This window comes from Tubulanus polymorphus, chromosome 1 (assembly GCF_964204645.1).
Source record: "Tubulanus polymorphus chromosome 1, tnTubPoly1.2, whole genome shotgun sequence".
NCBI lineage: Eukaryota > Metazoa > Nemertea > Palaeonemertea > Tubulaniformes > Tubulanidae > Tubulanus > Tubulanus polymorphus.
In genome coordinates this window covers 15,476,861-15,493,279 of record NC_134025.1, presented here as the reverse complement: position 1 = coordinate 15,493,279, position 16,419 = coordinate 15,476,861, and the positions used below count along the sequence as shown (strand labels likewise).

Here is a 16,419-nt window from a genome sequence, read left to right as displayed (position 1 = left end):
CCATCCAAAAATAAAGGTCTGTTTGCCTTCACCCGACCGACCCGATTTCAAAGGTACCGAGTGGAAACTTTTTTCTTGGATTCATTGAAATAAATTTTATTTTTGATACAAATGGCCGACCCACTGCCGATGTATGAGCTATGTATGTTTGAAGTTAAGTGTGCATCGTGTGAAAACATGCCTCGACTATAGTTGAAGTTTTCCAGGAAACTGGCAGTGTTCCAATAAGCTGCCATTCATTCTTAGTGACTATATTAAAGCTGGTTATGTTATAGCGTGCATATATTCAATCTACTGTTTCATTTTGAACGCAGATTTGGGATATTGTTTCCACTAAAAGAGTCGATGATAAATTTGTTGGTTTTTTTTTGCCCCAAAATTTTGCAAATAAAAATGATTCTACCTTCCTACATTTTAGTAGGTGTAACGACAAAACAGACAATTAATTTGGGATGGCCTAATATCCAAATCTTGATTGGTATGAATATTTAAGCTAGGAAATGCTGAAAATCATTGTGATAAATGGGTTTCATCTCTAACAGAATCGTATCAACTCGGAGGTTCCACTGGAATCAAAATTTTACCTCTTTTTTATACGAACCTAAAAATATGCAAATTGGCTGCGACTATCGAAAATTGCTTCCAACGTGCCTTAAAAAATAGCTTGAAAATGGTATAAATCTAGCTTGAAATGGCTTGAATTTCACCTGAGCTTGAGACAATGAACCCTGCTCAGGCAGAGGAAATCCTAGCTGAGGAGCAAGCTGGCTTCCAGAAAGGAAGATCTACCTGCGAACAGATACTTAGCCTTCGTCTTATCTGTAAAAAGTACAGAGATCTCGGGAAACCTATATTCCACTGCTTCATAGATTACAAAAAAATGCTTCGACAGGGTATGGCATGAGGGACTGTGGGCTGTGCTGAAAAGGTTCAACATAAGCAGGGGCCTTGTAAGCATCATTGAAGCACTTTACAAGGTCTCCAAAAGCATGGTACAATGTGGCACGGAGTTCAGCAACTGCTTCCCTACCTCAGTTGGTGTGAGGCAAGGATGCCTTCTCTCTCCCACCTTCTATCTCTGTGCAATATATTCCTTGAGAATGTCATGCAGGAGGCACTGATTGATTACCAAGAGCCGGTGAAGATTGGCGGACGAATTGTCAGTAACTTTAAGTTTGCTGATGACATAGATCTCATCAATGGCTGCGAAAGAGACCACCAAAACCAAGCCACCTCACTCAATTGGGCCAGCAAGAGATATGGCATGGAAGTGAGCCTATCAAAGACCAAAACGTTGGTCAGTGGTGGGACAGCACGGGCTGTTTCTGATATTGGAGGCACAAACTTAGAACTAGTAGCTGAGTTCACGTACCGTACCTAGGGGCAATACAGACAGAGGACGGAAGCTCCTCAAAGGAAGTAACAGCAAGAATTGCGAAAGCAACAGGAGCTCTTGCCAGACTGAAACCAATATGGCGACATCAGCTTGAAGTCTAAAATTCGACTGTTACGATCCTTGGTGCTTGCAGTCCTCTCATACACCTGTGAATCCGGGACCATGTGGAACTCACAAAGAGAATAACAGCATTTGCCTTCGCCGCATCCTGGGTGTCCACTGGTCCTTGCAAGGAGGTCTAACAAGAAGGTCAGAAAAATGGTCACTGACATCATTGGATCCCATGACAGCTTCATGGACACCGTCAGAAAGCGGAAAATGCTGTGGTTCGGACACATCACAAGGGAAAAGGGCTCTCTGGCAAATACCATCCTGCAGGGCTCTGCTGATGGCAAAAGAATTAGAGGGCTACCGCGCAGGATGTGGCTGGATGACATCAAGGAGTGGACTGGATTAAGCCTCGGATCACTCATCCGCGCAGCAGAAGAGCGCTCGAGGTGGAGCCAGGTTGTGATCGATGCCATGCTGCGCCATAGGCAGATGATGATGATATTGATGATGATGGTGATGGTGATGGTGATGGTGATGGTGATGGTGATGGTGATGGTGATGGTGATGCTCAGCCATGCGTGACTTATTTTAACATTTCAACATGTCATTCTCAAGTAAACATCCTGGTCTATCAACTTTACCCCAAGAAATGATAATTAAAATCATAGTTAATGAATAAGTAACCTTAAGGCAAAGGGTAACATATTTTCTGAGACACCCTGTATAGTGAAAATGAAGAAATTCCGTGTTTTTGGAAAATTCTGTGATTCCGCGATATGACAACACCAGTGGGATTCTTATAATTTGAAAGGTTGGCAGACAATGTCCTTGAACATCTTCAATTTCTACAGATAGACGTATCGTGTAGCAACAGTCGACGCCTCACCATGCAAGTGTACCCAAGGCAAGCATGTGCTAGCAGGTTACTACTGTGTCACTGCACACGCTATAATGACAGCGTATGGATAAGCATATTGGCGCTGGTGCGCGCATTATAAATAAGGGCATTTTTCATTGGGTTATTGAATGTAATGAGTTTTTTTTTATAAGAATTAACTTCATCACAAGTTTCTAACATTGTTCTTATTAATTTCAAAAATAAATCATAGAAAGTGATACACATTGTTCATGAAAAGTCTTTGAATCAGGAATGCCGTATCTTTTTGAACCATCAATGTGACTCTAATAGGCGATATCTCACTCTAAAATGTTTGTTGTAGTCGACTAACATACTCTTATTGGTACAGCTTGAATTTCATAAACTTAAATTTAATTTAATCAAGTCTTAAAGCAACAAGTCATTCAGCATAATTCATAGCTAAAACATATTGATCTGACGTATTTGTTCCTGCCGACCACTGTGTTTGTGGAAATTATATATTAAGTAGTTGAGTCAGTTAGACCATTAGTGGCTGAGAAACACAGTCAGGATCGCAAGGGTGTAACTGTTCGCACAAATAGTCAACCACATTCCTATCCTGGTATATTAAAGTCACTAAGTTGACAAGTTACTCGGGCATTTGCTCGGCCGAGCTAATTGAAGATATTTGCTCGGCGGAGTGAGTGGTTAAATTTGGTGGTCCACTCGGCCCAGCTATAACAGTAAACTAATTTCGTTACTCGGCCTAGCTTACAATAGAATTCATCAATTTACTCGGCCATTACTCATTTTAAAAAGTTGTTTACTCGGCCGAGTGACTGATGCAATTTCACAATCTCACTCGACTGAGTAACTCAAATTTACTCACCAAGAGAAAGAATATGTTTTGCGATATATAGGCCTACGGTGCATAGGGAACCCGTTTACATATTATTCTATGACTAAAATCAATGATACAATACATTATCATTATGTAGGTTGCATTTTACTATAGACACAATAAGAGTTTTGACGTGACCTATATTTGCCAATTTGACGCGCAAAGGCCAACGAAAAGGAAAACGAGAGCAAAACAAGACCCCTAGGATTTATACTTGAAAACCTTTTAAGAAAACGCAATGCTTATCGTGAGAGGAGTATCAGTTTTGATAACAGACAACCACAAATAGGCCTACTGATGCAACGTTTTTGAAGAGCATTTTTTTTCATAAAATGATCATGACGCGAAATTCATGAGATGGGAGATTTATTTCATAAACACGGGAAATTGGGAATTACTAGATCAAATAATTGGCATACAGCTTTTTATTTCTATCTTTTCTAAAGAAAGGATCATAAAAATACTAAGCTTCTCATTTTGCGTGGCCTCTCATTGATTCAATAATCTGGTCCATAGCTAAATGTTGTATCACAATGTGTATGTTGTATCACAATTTCACAATGTGTATTAGATAATGATTATAATGAACAGTGCATAAGTCATACACGTTTGGACAATGCGAGAATGTCGGAAAATTCCAATTATGTGTAAGTTGGATTTGGGGGGTTTTCTATGAAAATCTGAGTTAGCTACCGAAGATCCTACTATGTAAACATGTGCTTAACATGTGTCCTTTAACAGAAAAATCGATCTACTGGTACATGATCGATGCTGCGCGCCAGTGACGATCTTTTTAAAAAGGACTGAAATTAGCCGAATGACTTAAAGATTTTGAAAATGCATTGCTTTGAAACTTTCGGAACATATATTTTAGCAGAATTTCCGACTTCTAGAATCCGACTTTGATACAGATTTCGATAGGAAAATGAACTGAAAAAATCGGGATAATTTGGCCAACTTTGCAGATTTCCGACTTAAAACTGTGCGCCTTACGCCAGTTCTACTGTATTAGATTAGAGTTAGTTTCTTTTTCTAAAATCCATAATAACATGCACTTAAGTTGTTGAGAAGTTGTTAAAAAATTCCTTCGTAATTATGTTTGAAGGAAGACGAAAGTCTGAAAGTGTCTTCGGAATACAGTGAACTGGATGGCCATGACTGCAGCAGACTTTTGAATCGAACTTGACTGCTAGCTTGGCCGAGTGTGACTGCTAAATTTAACCCATTAGCACTCAGGAATTGCACTATGTAGAATAGCTCATTTGCTGTTTATTTCCATGCGTTACAAGTTAGTGTTATTTCATAGTAAATAGTCCAGGCTTTCATAAGATGTAAGATTTGATGAGGTGGGCCACCAAAATCGTGTCGTTTTGCTCCCCCCCCTGAAATTCATCCAAACTTACTTGGATTTGAAGCGAGCGCTCAAATGTGTCATATTCAAACTCGAAATACTCGAGAATGAAATAAGAGGATGTTGATTTCTGTTTGGTATTTCAAGGACTTAGGTGTATGGTTTATCATAGGCTATTGGGTTCGAATCCCACTATAACCATTTTTCATGCAGCAAACGAAAAAAGTTCCGGGGCAGATTCGGGCGGCTTGAGGAGTAATTGCCAGGGCGGATACTGGCGGGTTGAGCGCTAATGGGTTAATCAGTCACCGGGCTGAGTAGATCGGCTAATTCTATCATTTTCTCTGCCGAGTAAAGAACTTAACTTTTACTAAGCTGAGTGGATTGTTGAATTCAATCAATCACTCGGCCGAGTAAACAACTTTCTGATATAATTCTTGTTGAAAACAGTCGTGTACAGTCGCATAGGCAATATTGCCTTATAATCTATTCTTTTGTACGCGCCCCATGGTGCAGGTCGCGCGTAACAACGATTTTTCTGAGTGAAGATGTAAGCGTGAGTGAGTATGAGTATGAGTATGATATGAGTGAGTGAGTATGATAATGAAACCTCCAATGAAACCCAGGCTCTCACCAAGTTTAAACCCAGGCTCTCACAAAGTTTGTACCGTATCTTTACGGGTCACTCATAGTTTTAGTTGTTTTACGTCATTCAAGGGATGTATTAAAATCATGAACATTTGTTCAGACGAATTGCCCATAATCAATTTTTCGATTTCATTCTTGTTAAAAGTCAGTTATCATTAAAAGTTCACACTGACCAAAATTGAGTCCTTTTTATTACCTTCATGACGTAGGTTATAAGATGGTAGTGAGTCGATGACGTCATTTTCGTGTCGCCACTTATAACTTGTTGGTGGGAGTTCAGAGGAAGATTTGTCAAACAAATGAATACTTTAATCTTATTAATGCACAGTGTGAAATTTCTCTTTTTATAAATATTTCCCCAAATTATTAGAAAATGCCGATAGTAAGACGGTGGGAAAGTTTTTATCGTTGAATGGTTGAATCACGGCGGCAGAGTGCACCTGTGATAAGGCGGAAATAGTCCCATGTGAAGACGAAGCTTTTAAATGATTAGCCAGTCGGAGGTAGTTTATCAACCTTTTTCAACTATAGTGCTGCTATTTTCCCAATCAAGTTGCTATATTTCGATTGTTTCTCATAAGTCATCACTTTTCAAGTGTGATTTTGATGAGTGTAGAGATACATCGTGACTAGCGTTTTGAATGGTGGCGCCATGTTTATGCTGCGCATCGATTGTTGAATAGTGGAATTACAGGGTGGAATTATCTTGATTGTATCCATACGAAGTTCATTAAAGGTGAGTGTCAACAAATGGTCCATTACAGTCCCTCTAATTTATGTGGAGAGACGCTCTTAACCGGCAAACCGTGGTCTGTTTTGTGTTATCGTTGACCTACGTGACTGACCTTGCTTGAGCGTTCGCTGCTGGCGCGCCGCTTCAAAGCTATGAATCAAGTATTATGTAACTGATCGTTAATGACATACAACAAATAAACCTTTAAAAAAAGGTACCTAGTGTCTGACATTCTACTGAAAAATTCCGGATTGATTCACCGCATAGTTTTTTCATAGTGAGCATTTTAGTATATGAATCAATTAAGATGATTGACAGACGCGGGTGCGGTTGTATCAGCTGTTGAAGATGTTCGATGTAAACAATAATTTTAACCACGTGCGCGATGAAAACAGGGACATCAAACTAAGAAGCGCTGAACTTTTTAATTACATGTGATTGAATAGGCATCTGTGCTGGTTTTTCAAAAAGCCGAATCTTAATTGACTCTATTTGACTCTATTGCATAGGCCTAAGCCAGGACGTCTGGAATTGAATTGAATTCGACACAGTAATTCGCCTGTAATTTACGATGATCTTTTTGAAAATTAGCTTGAAGATTGGGTCTGGCAAGATGTCCACCCCTAAAAAAAATGTCACTGGTGATCAAATATGGCTTCCATCGGGGTGGCCATCTTGAATTTCTTGTTTGCCGATGCAGCCCGCAATTCGTGATGGATTTCCACAAAATTTGGTGTGAGGATCAGGGTAGGTAAGCTGTCCCTGCCTTTTGTATATGGAGGTCATCAGCTTTCAAATATGGCCGCCAGGTCAGCCATCTTGAATTTCTTGCAAAAAACGGCCTGCAATTCTTAATGCATTTTCATGATACTAAGTGTAAGAATTTTGGTAGGTGAAATGTCTACCCCTTATTGAAAATTGAGTTCAAGTATGGCCACCAGGGTTGCCATCCATCTTGGATTTCTTTTCAGCACGATGCCTACACCAATTCTTGATGCATTTTTTCATGTAGTTTGATCTTTGGGGCAGCTAAAATGGGCTTTTCTTTTCATGTAAGGATATATTAACAGAAAATGATCATCATCGCCACATAGCCTATACCATCTTACCTATTTTATAACTTGTTACATCATAACAATGTAAATCTTTCTGTTAAACTTTGAATACTGAATCATTCTACTTCTACTGCGTCATGAAGGCCCATGGGCCTCTTGTATATTTTTTTCTCGTTCAATTTTCAATGCCGGTAGCCTACATGACAGATTGGTCTTTTATTTATAGTGGAATCAAGTGCAAACTGTGGTGAATAAATAGTTATTAATTTGTCGACGGAAACAAAAAAATGTCTCTCATAAATTTAGTTGGAACTAGACGCCATGATGAATCATTACTCTTTGACTTGATTATCTATTTATTTATTTGGCTCGGGCGAACTAATTAACCAAATTAATCCTAAACAAAAAGACATATTTTGCAAATTTAGTGAAACTACTAGTAGCCGCCACTGCACTGTTACTGAACGATTATACCCTAAATACGTAATCAGATTAAATCATACATCTCTCCCTCATTTTCAAAATTTATTCTTAAAGCTTTACTATAAACCTTAATATATAGTCAACGTTCCGAACAAAAACGTTTTAACCTTCTTGAAAATACATACATACGTGTGACAACAAAAAGCCCAGTACCAATATATGGGTGGCCGTTCCCGCCAAAAATCAGCGCTTAGTCTATTTGTCTGTACTTTGACAAAATGTCATAGTGTAACGTCAAATTGTGCAATGCGGCTAAATGACACAAAGGGGTGACACTGTATTGATAGTATAATTGCTTTTATTTTTCTAGCATTGCAATTTCATATCAAGCCAGGAAACCTTGATAATGAAAATATTTGTGGAAAATGAGCAAAGTTGAAGGTGACGTTTTTGAATTTGAATTTTTTCTGATGTCTGAATGTCTGATGTTTTTTTATGTCTGATGTTAAGGTCCGACGTCGGCCTTTTCTATTTCATTGGTTTTGGTCGGTAAATAGCGTGATTTTGGTTTGACTACTTCCGTCTAAGGGGTTCGTCATCAGATGTTTTGTTTTTTGGGTTGTTGAGTATGATGTAAGACCGTGAGATTAGTTAAGTTTAGTGGTCTCAAAGTTTCGGTAAGCGTCTTAACTTGCTATCTTGTTATGAACCTTATATGCTTAAGTGTGCTAAGTAGTCTGTGTAACTCTTAAAGGTGCATTTTTGTCGTATTGCCGACTCGTTGGAACATAAAATTGAGTTTTTGTAAGCCCGCCAGGCTTATGTAGGTGGCAGAACCTGCTGATCATCTTGTATCTTATAGTTTCTTTTTGTGTTGCAGTAAATCTGTTTTCTTCGTCGCTGCCAGTGATCGAGCTGAAAAAAGTCGCAGCATCTTACGAACTTTGCCGTTTTAGTGTATTTCCGTCGAGTACTGTACCCGTTCCTATGGTTTTTGCCAATATTTTCTAAATTTGGATTGATCGCCAATGGTTTTTCTATACGACCCGGCCCTGCGGTATTGCATTTAGCCACCGGCGAAATCCGCCATCTTTTTTCTTGGCGTTCTCGCAGTAGAACGCGTTGGATTTTTTCGCCGTAAAAATCTGGGAATTAGGATATTAGGGAGTTTTCACTCTCATAACGGTGAGTCCGTTCGGTTTGGGGGTTATCCCTGGTTTCTATTTTTCCGTAAGAATTTTATTTACAAATATAATTTGATTGAATTGATTTGATTTGTAACAGGTAATTATGCCACCCCCTCCTAAGGGTCAACATCGTGGCGGGGGAGGGATGCGGGCATTTGTTTGGCGCCTGGTTTAACCACTATTCGTGTGCATCGTGCAGGCGCAAATCCGGTCAAATATGTGCAAGGAGCAATCCTTGCAAGATTTGCGAGGTGTGGTCCGAGGACCTTTGGCTTCGGGCCGATAAGGCTCTTAAACTAAGAGATCGTCGTCGAGTTAGCAGGGATTCGTAGGTTTCGGCCGACGTGCCAACCGACGTTTCTAATCCTGTTTCTTATCGTAAAGCGGAGCGGTCGCCGGTCGTTCAGGTACGATCGGCTTCCAAACTTCGTTCACCGGGGAGGAACACTGGTTCACCGGCACCGGTCTCCGGTCATTCACCGGTCTCTGGTCGTTCACCGGTTCGGCCGGTTCAGACTACATGTTCGGAACCGAGCGCGCGCCGCGGTAGTCGGGAACGGCCCGCACCGGTGCGGTTGGTCCGGTCCGGGTCGGGCATCGGTCCGGTTCGGGCACCCGTCCGGTCCAGACGTCGTCCGGTTCAAAACATCTGGTACGTTCATCGTCTGATTCTGATCGTCGCTCCGGGGATAGAGCTCGCTCTCCCACTCGATTTAGACGCTGTGAGCGTAATAAACGAGCAAGATCTCCTCGCAGATCAAGGTTTGATCGCGAGGGGGACTACGATCGTTATTGTCGGAAGTTTCGCCGTCAGTTCTCTCATCGTTCGTCGACGTCGGTTAGCGATGAAGGCGATTCTTCTAGGCAATTCTTCTCGATCCCATTCGAGGGACCGTCACCGAAGTCGGCATGATCGTCGGGATACTGGAAAATACCTGACTCAGAAGGATTTCCATGTATTTGAAGAGAAAATTTTAAACTTGTTATCTTCGTCGCAACAAGTCGCTGCAACCTCTACAACAGGTAAGCCTATTCCTGATTGTCCGGTTAGAAGTTCGCCAGCCCACTTAGTTCTTCGGAATTCTGACTCTGAATTCCTGGATGCTGCGGTAGGGTCTGATTTCAATGAGGATCCGGTCCCAGAAGCGGCAATTCCTTCTGGGGTCGTTCCTGTCGCGAGCAATTGTGGGTTGCCCCAGACGATGGGGGCTTCCCTGGCTCGCAATGTATCTCCGTCCCGTTCAGTTTTATCCGAACCAGCGGGGGACATGCCATTTAGAGCGATGATAAGTGAGTTCTTTGTCAAGCACGGGGCAACTCGCGCTAAGCCCACAGCAGCTCCTCTGGTCGGTGAGTCAATGGAAGCTTATCGCCCTCCGGACTCCGATCTTAACGTTTTACGGGAATCGTCAGCGGTTTCGAGAGAATGGGCTCGATTGGATACGCAATTATGGGGTGAATGTCGGCCTGGAACATTTTCATTTCCCCCTCCAGAACGGGGTATGAAATCTGGGAAATATTTTAGTTCAACCGATCCACCTATAGGCGCATTTCGCTCGGCGTATTACGCAACTCCAGGTGCTGTGGATCACAGTCATAACTGCCTGGATGCTGATTATACTTTGATCAGCCCGGATACTGTTACAGCACAGTCGGGTATTCGTTTTGTTTTGGTGGCCATGACGTCAATCCTGGACAATCTTACCAGGGTTGGTTCGTTTCAAGATATGGCACTTAAGGTGTTGCTGGGTGAGCTTCGCGAAACTCACGCCGCCGTTCATGCGGGCTCCAACCCAGAGTCAGTTGCCCTAAAACTGGAGGGAATGGACCGGATTATCCAATCTTTGGCTCGGTCTCTTTCGCATGTAATTCCGTTGTCGGTTCGGGGTCAGGCTAATCTTGTGTTAGCCTCCCGTCAGTCAGTGATGGACTCCAGTTCCAAAGCTCGTCTACCGGATATGGTGTCCAATGCTTTGCTGAGAGCCCCATTGAGGACGTCTTCACGTCTCTTCTCCGGTTGGTGCGCTCCGGTTTCCGCAGAGCTGAGGAAGATTCGGGAGGTTCAGGCCAAGTCCAACCCCCGAACTCCGTGGAAAAAGCGTTCTGGTCCGACGCAAACAGGACCATCTCAAACTTCAGCGCATTCTCAGGCGGCTTCGGATGCCGGTTGGAGAACTAGCGCGCAACTTCAACAATCGTGTCCAGCCTCGTCCGGTCGTAACAGTTCCGGTTCGTATCGAGGCAAAGGGAAGGCTCCAAAAAGGGGCTCTTCCTTTCGGAAAAACTCGAAATGAATTCTTGGGACCAGTGGGAGGTTGTCTGCAGCAGGCAGCAACCCACTGGTCTGACCTTTTTGGAGACGGTTGGCCCTCCCAGGTCGTCTCTCGTGGCTACCGTCTCCGTTTCCTAAGGCGACCGCGCCTGATGAGGTCACCTCCCGACATGCGGCCAAAACCAGGTCAGGAGGCCTTAATCTCTCCGGCTCTCAAGGAATTGGCCGAGAAGGGAGCGATAGAACCAGTTTGCAACGAAACTTCTCCTGGCTGGTTTTCTCGAATATTCATGGTACCAAAGGCCACAGGGGGTCAACGGACAGTGATAGATCTGTCATCCCTCAATCGGCACCTAGACATTCCAAGGTTCCGGATGACCAAGCCCAAGGACGTGATTCAAGGGCTCCGTCTGGGTCAATGGGCGGCTTCAATGGACCTGAAAGATGCTTACTTTCAGGTTCCAATTCACCAAAAATCTCAGCGATTTCTCATGATAAAGTGGAAAGGCCGCCAGTTCCAATTCAGGTCTCTTCCATTTGGTCAAGTCAGTTCAGAAGGTACTTCAGTCAAGGGGTGTTTTCGACTGTTCGTTTACCTCGACGACTGGTTAATAGTCGCGAATTCGGCTCAGGAATGTCGGGAGGCAATGACCTCAGTCTTGGACTTAGTCCATCAGCTAGGGTTCCGCGTAAACTGGGAAAAATCTCAGTTGACGCCGGCCCAACAGTTCACTTATCTCGGCATGGACTTCGATCTCCGAATCGGCAAAGTCTTTCCGTCTATGGCTCGAGTAGCCAAACTTCAAGAAGCTCTAGCGGGAGTGTCCACAACCCCGAGAACAGCTCGTTACTGGTCACGGCTTCTAGGCTCCATCAGCTCCATAGGTCTGGTGGTGCCCTTAGGCCGCCTCAGAAGCAGGCGCTTGCAAAAATATTGGAAGGTCTTCTGGTCTCAGTCGAAGGGCAACTGGGAGACCTTGATTCCCGTACCTCCAAGCGATCTAAGTCCGGATCTTCAGTGGTGGGCGGCAACTACGAATCTTCGGCTCGGGGTGTCACTAGCCCCGTTAGAGGCTCCAGTTCGTGTATTCAGGGAAACCAGTCACCAAGGATGGGGGGCACATCTGGAGAACCGAGTCAAAGCCGGGAGATGGTCACCAACCGCATAAATTTCCTGGAAATGCTGGCCGTGTGGAAGGCCCTGAAGTTCTTTCACAGGAGAGTGGAGGGCCACCACGTTTGGTTAGCCACAGACAATTCAACAGTGAGGGCTTACCTTCAGAACCAAGGGGGCACTCACTCAGAAACCCTCACAGGTCTGTCGACCAAAATTCTTCTTTGGTGCCAGACAAAGGACGTGTCCCTGACTGTGGCACATTTAGCAGGGAAAAGGAACGTGATGGCCGATGCTCTGTCTCGTCGAGGTCAGGCTATTGCGACAGAATGGGTTCTCCACCAAGAAGTAGCCGATCGGGTTCGGGGCATGTTTGGCAATCCGCTGCTGGATCTGTTTGCCACCCGGTTCAATCGGAGGTGTCCTCTGTTTGTGTCCCCGTTTCCAGACGCGGAAGCGTGGGGGGTCGATGCCTTCTCTCTGGACTGGTCGGGGATGCATGCGTATGCGTTCCCGCCCACACCAGTCCTGCCACGCTTACTGGATCAAATAGAGAGATCAGTCAATTGCAACATAGTTCTGGTAGCACCATGTTGGCCGGCTCAGAAATGGTTCCTACCACTTCTCTTCACTGTGCGACAACCCCAGGATTCTTCCGAATTTCCCCTCCCTTCTGTCTCAGGGGAACTTTCGGCATCATCCAAACAGCCAGTGGTTAAATCTGCTCGCCTGGCCATTGTCCAGCGATCCTTGTCAGCTTCAGGCTTTTCAGAACAGGCTGCCTCCTTTATCGCAGGATCTAAGCGGCCATCAACAAGTACCATTTACGATGCCAAATGGACTCATTTTGCGGATTGGTGTGCTGCAGGGGAAATTGATACATGCTCACCCTCTGTAGCTCAATTGGCAGATTTTTTACTGCACCTATTTGTAGTAAAAGGTTTGCAGGTCATAACTATTAAAGGTTACCGCTCCGCGATTTCTCATACATTGCGTGCTTCTGGATGGCCAAATGTAGCAGGGGATCATCGGATATCGCAGCTGGTTGCAGGGTTTTCTATTTCCCGGCCTCGGGTACCAAGGACAGTTCCACCATGGGAACTGTCTGTAATTTTGAAGAAGTTAATGGAGGCTCTGAGATTCATGCGCTTTCAGTCCGACAAGGTCATATTGTCTTTGGGCCAGCAAAGGAATTTGTTTCGCTGCGGCCTGCTTTGGAATTTTTACCAACGACCAGGCTCGGTTGGGCGTCAATGGCGAATTGAAGCCCTAAAACATCGAGTGGAACCGGGCATCCCGGACAGGACTTTATGTCCTGTGCGGGCGTTGTGTTTCTATTTAGATCGCTCTGCTTCACGGAGGGGTTCAAGGGAGCGGTTATTTATTCCGCTGCTGGATCACCTAAAGGGTGATATTTCGCGGGACACAGTGGCCCGATGGGTCTCTTCACTGATCAAGGACATTTTATTGAAGGAGAATCTTTCCTCGGAGGGAGTGGTTATCATTATCAGGATCACAGGGGTGTATCCTTGTACATAGTTTGGGCTCATATCTGCAAGTATTAATTTCGCAAAATTCTGGGGGGGCCCCTGAGCTGGACGGACTCACTGTGGCCAACCGGTCTTCCCTGTGCTACAGTGCTCCATTCCGTGCTTGGGTAAGTGCTCTCTTTTTCCCTCTTACCTTGCGTTTGAGCGGTGGTTTTTCTATCTACCTTTCCCACCATCCTTGTGCTAGGCTAGTTTAGCAAAAACCATAGGAAAGGGTACAGTACTCGACGGAAATATTACAATTTTTGGAACTAAAATTTGTATTTCCGAGTAGTACTTACCCTTTCCTATGGTGAGAATCCCGCCCACCTTCCCCGCATAGCTGTTTTTTTTTGGTCTGCTATAACGTAAAAAGATGGCGGATGGCTAAATGCAATACCGCAGGGCCGGGTCGTATAGAAAAACCATTGGCGATCAATCCAAATTTAGAAAATATAGGCAAAAACCATAGGAAAGGGTAAGTACTACTCGGAAATACAAATTTTAGTTCCAAGAATTGTAATTTTTGTTTGCCGGTCTACACTAATGTATGTTACAATATTTTAGTTAGTGTTTTTCATTGGTGTCATGAATCTTCTACGTAGACTCTCCACTTCGCACAGTTGAGCTTTGAGAGAGTTCTTTGCCCGCTCGCTCTCGAGCGATTGAGGCTTTCACACTTGCAGTTACTGTTCGAGCGTGCGAACCTGTTTCATGCAATCGAAAACACTCATGCAAAACCGAATGCTTGTACGAGTAACTCTTCTATCGAAAATCAAAAACATGCCTTTCTTGTAGCTCCAGCGAGCGATGTAGTCGCGAATCAGATAAAGGGGGGTCTGGGGCCTTCCCCCCGAAAATTTTGAAATTTCATAATCAACATCAACATAAAAGAGATATGTCAACAACGCAAAGAGAAGTAAAAACTCATCTTAGGCTGCCTTTCTACAAGATTTGCTTTATGTTGCCTTTATTAGTATCATGCTACAAAATATTCCTTCATATTCAATTTAATTGTGCCTTCTTCTGATTATAATACCTGTTGTTTGCCTTTTTTGGTTTACCTTTATCAGCGTAATGAAGTTGGCAGTGAGCCAATTCATGTCAAATAGCGGTACATTTTTTTTATGTGAGCATATTTTTTATTGGTTCTCGGCCTAAAAGACGTATAATCGATTTGATTGGAGACATGGCAAACCTCAGTTGATGACAAGGTCAAATTAGTTAAAATTCTACGAAAAACTGCATTTGGCGGGAAAATTCTTAGCTCTTGCGTATAAAATTGCAATGACCTTGATTGGGGGCATCGTCTCTACGAACGAATGTGATTGGCTGTTTCTGGGATATACGGGGAATTCCTGCGCTACTAAAATAACCATGGGAAAGCTATACATGGCAAACGTTTGATTGGACTAGGTGCCGTCAACGAGCGATTTCCAAATGCTCATTGCTGGTGAGAATATAATTATTTTACATATCCGCCATAGGTATTGTTTCACTTTAATCCCCGGTGATTGTTTTGATTGTCATTGAAGTGTAAGAGAACATTCACTTACAGATAAGGCCTCCACGTGCCAGTGGAGTGCATTAGACTGTTACACACACACACACACTTGTACAGTATACACTACTATATAGCTAGTGATACTGTAACGTTGCTTGCTGGTGCGTGCACGTTTGACATTACGTTTTGGGCCATCATAAAATAATTGTCTGTTTGCTGTAACACCGACTTAAGTTTTCAGGATGAGTCGGTAGGTAGGTAGAAATTTTTTTGCAAAATTTTTGGGCAAAAAAAAACAAATTTATCACTTTTTCTTACATGGAAACAATATCACATATCTGCGTTGTGCACGGGAAATTTGTGTTAAGCCTAGATTTCAAGAATAATTCTAAAATTTTGATGGCGTCAGTTCGGTTTTGTGATGTTGTGATCCAGCCTGTGTCGTCTGCGTACTGTTGGTCAATTTCTATGGGAGGTTCAGCTGGAGGTTTGCAGTATTTATGAACTCTAATCTCTGGTATTAGTCGTGTCTCATTAGTCAGATATGGTCCGGTATAGGAATGGTCATGTAGTTCGAAAGAGGTTTAGCAAGGTACAGAGTGAAGAGAATTGGACTGAGACGGTCACCTTGTGGTATACCAACATTTGTCGCAAAGAATTCACCAGTTTTTTTTTTGGCAATTCGGACTTTCAACCTGATGTCTTCCAGTAGCAGGGTGAGAATATGTAGTAAATCCTCGTCTAGGATCTTTGTTAGGTCTTCCTCTATCCACTGTGTCAAAAGCACGGGACATATCCAACTACTAGAAGTACTATGACACTACATGAGTTTGAGGCGATGGCCTTATTAATGAGGTTTATGCCGTTAATGGAGTGGGGAACTATCGATGGTAGAACCTTAAAAAGATGAGTTAAATACAAATATAGTTTTGACGTAGAGAAATGTTTATTTGATGACGTCCTGAGTCAGAATCTTTTAATGTCATAATATTATGAATAAAATAGGTAACAAACAATTATTATAATATCAGCATGATTTCCAAAATGATAGAGAGAGATTATAACTTGAATACAAATAATATTGGAACCAAATATAGGTGATCTCAACTCATATTTAATTAGATATTTAGTACACTTAATTTTAGATATATATATATATATATACGTAATAGTTTTGAATAATAGATATAAAGGTAACCGCTAAGATTCAAGATCATTAAGCATTAGGCCTAAGTATAAAATTACGAGACAGTTCAACTTAAAAAGATCAGTTAAATACAAATATAGTTTTGACGTAGAGAGTTGTTTATTTGATGACGTCCTGAGTCAGAATGTTTGATTTTCCTTCTCAAGATACTCAGCTGGCCCATCACCAAGGGGCGGGTCAACAAACAAA

At 42.9% G+C, this 16,419-nt stretch overlaps 1 protein-coding gene across 9 annotated transcripts in view; it reads left to right on the top strand.

Annotated features, from left to right (window-relative positions):
- The window catches only part of LOC141915380 (uncharacterized), a 200,005-nt gene that overhangs the window by 143,225 nt on the left and 40,361 nt on the right, over nt 1-16,419 (top strand). The window contains exon 16 of one of the 9 annotated variants that reach the window (XM_074806889.1): nt 2,299-2,323. The exons of the other annotated variants lie outside the window; for them this stretch is intronic. Within the exon in view, the coding sequence (XP_074662990.1) occupies nt 2,299-2,302 (4 nt within the window). The 3' untranslated portion in view covers nt 2,303-2,323. Of the gene's footprint in view, nt 1-2,298; nt 2,324-16,419 lie in introns of those variants that run through there. 9 annotated transcript variants of the gene reach the window in all.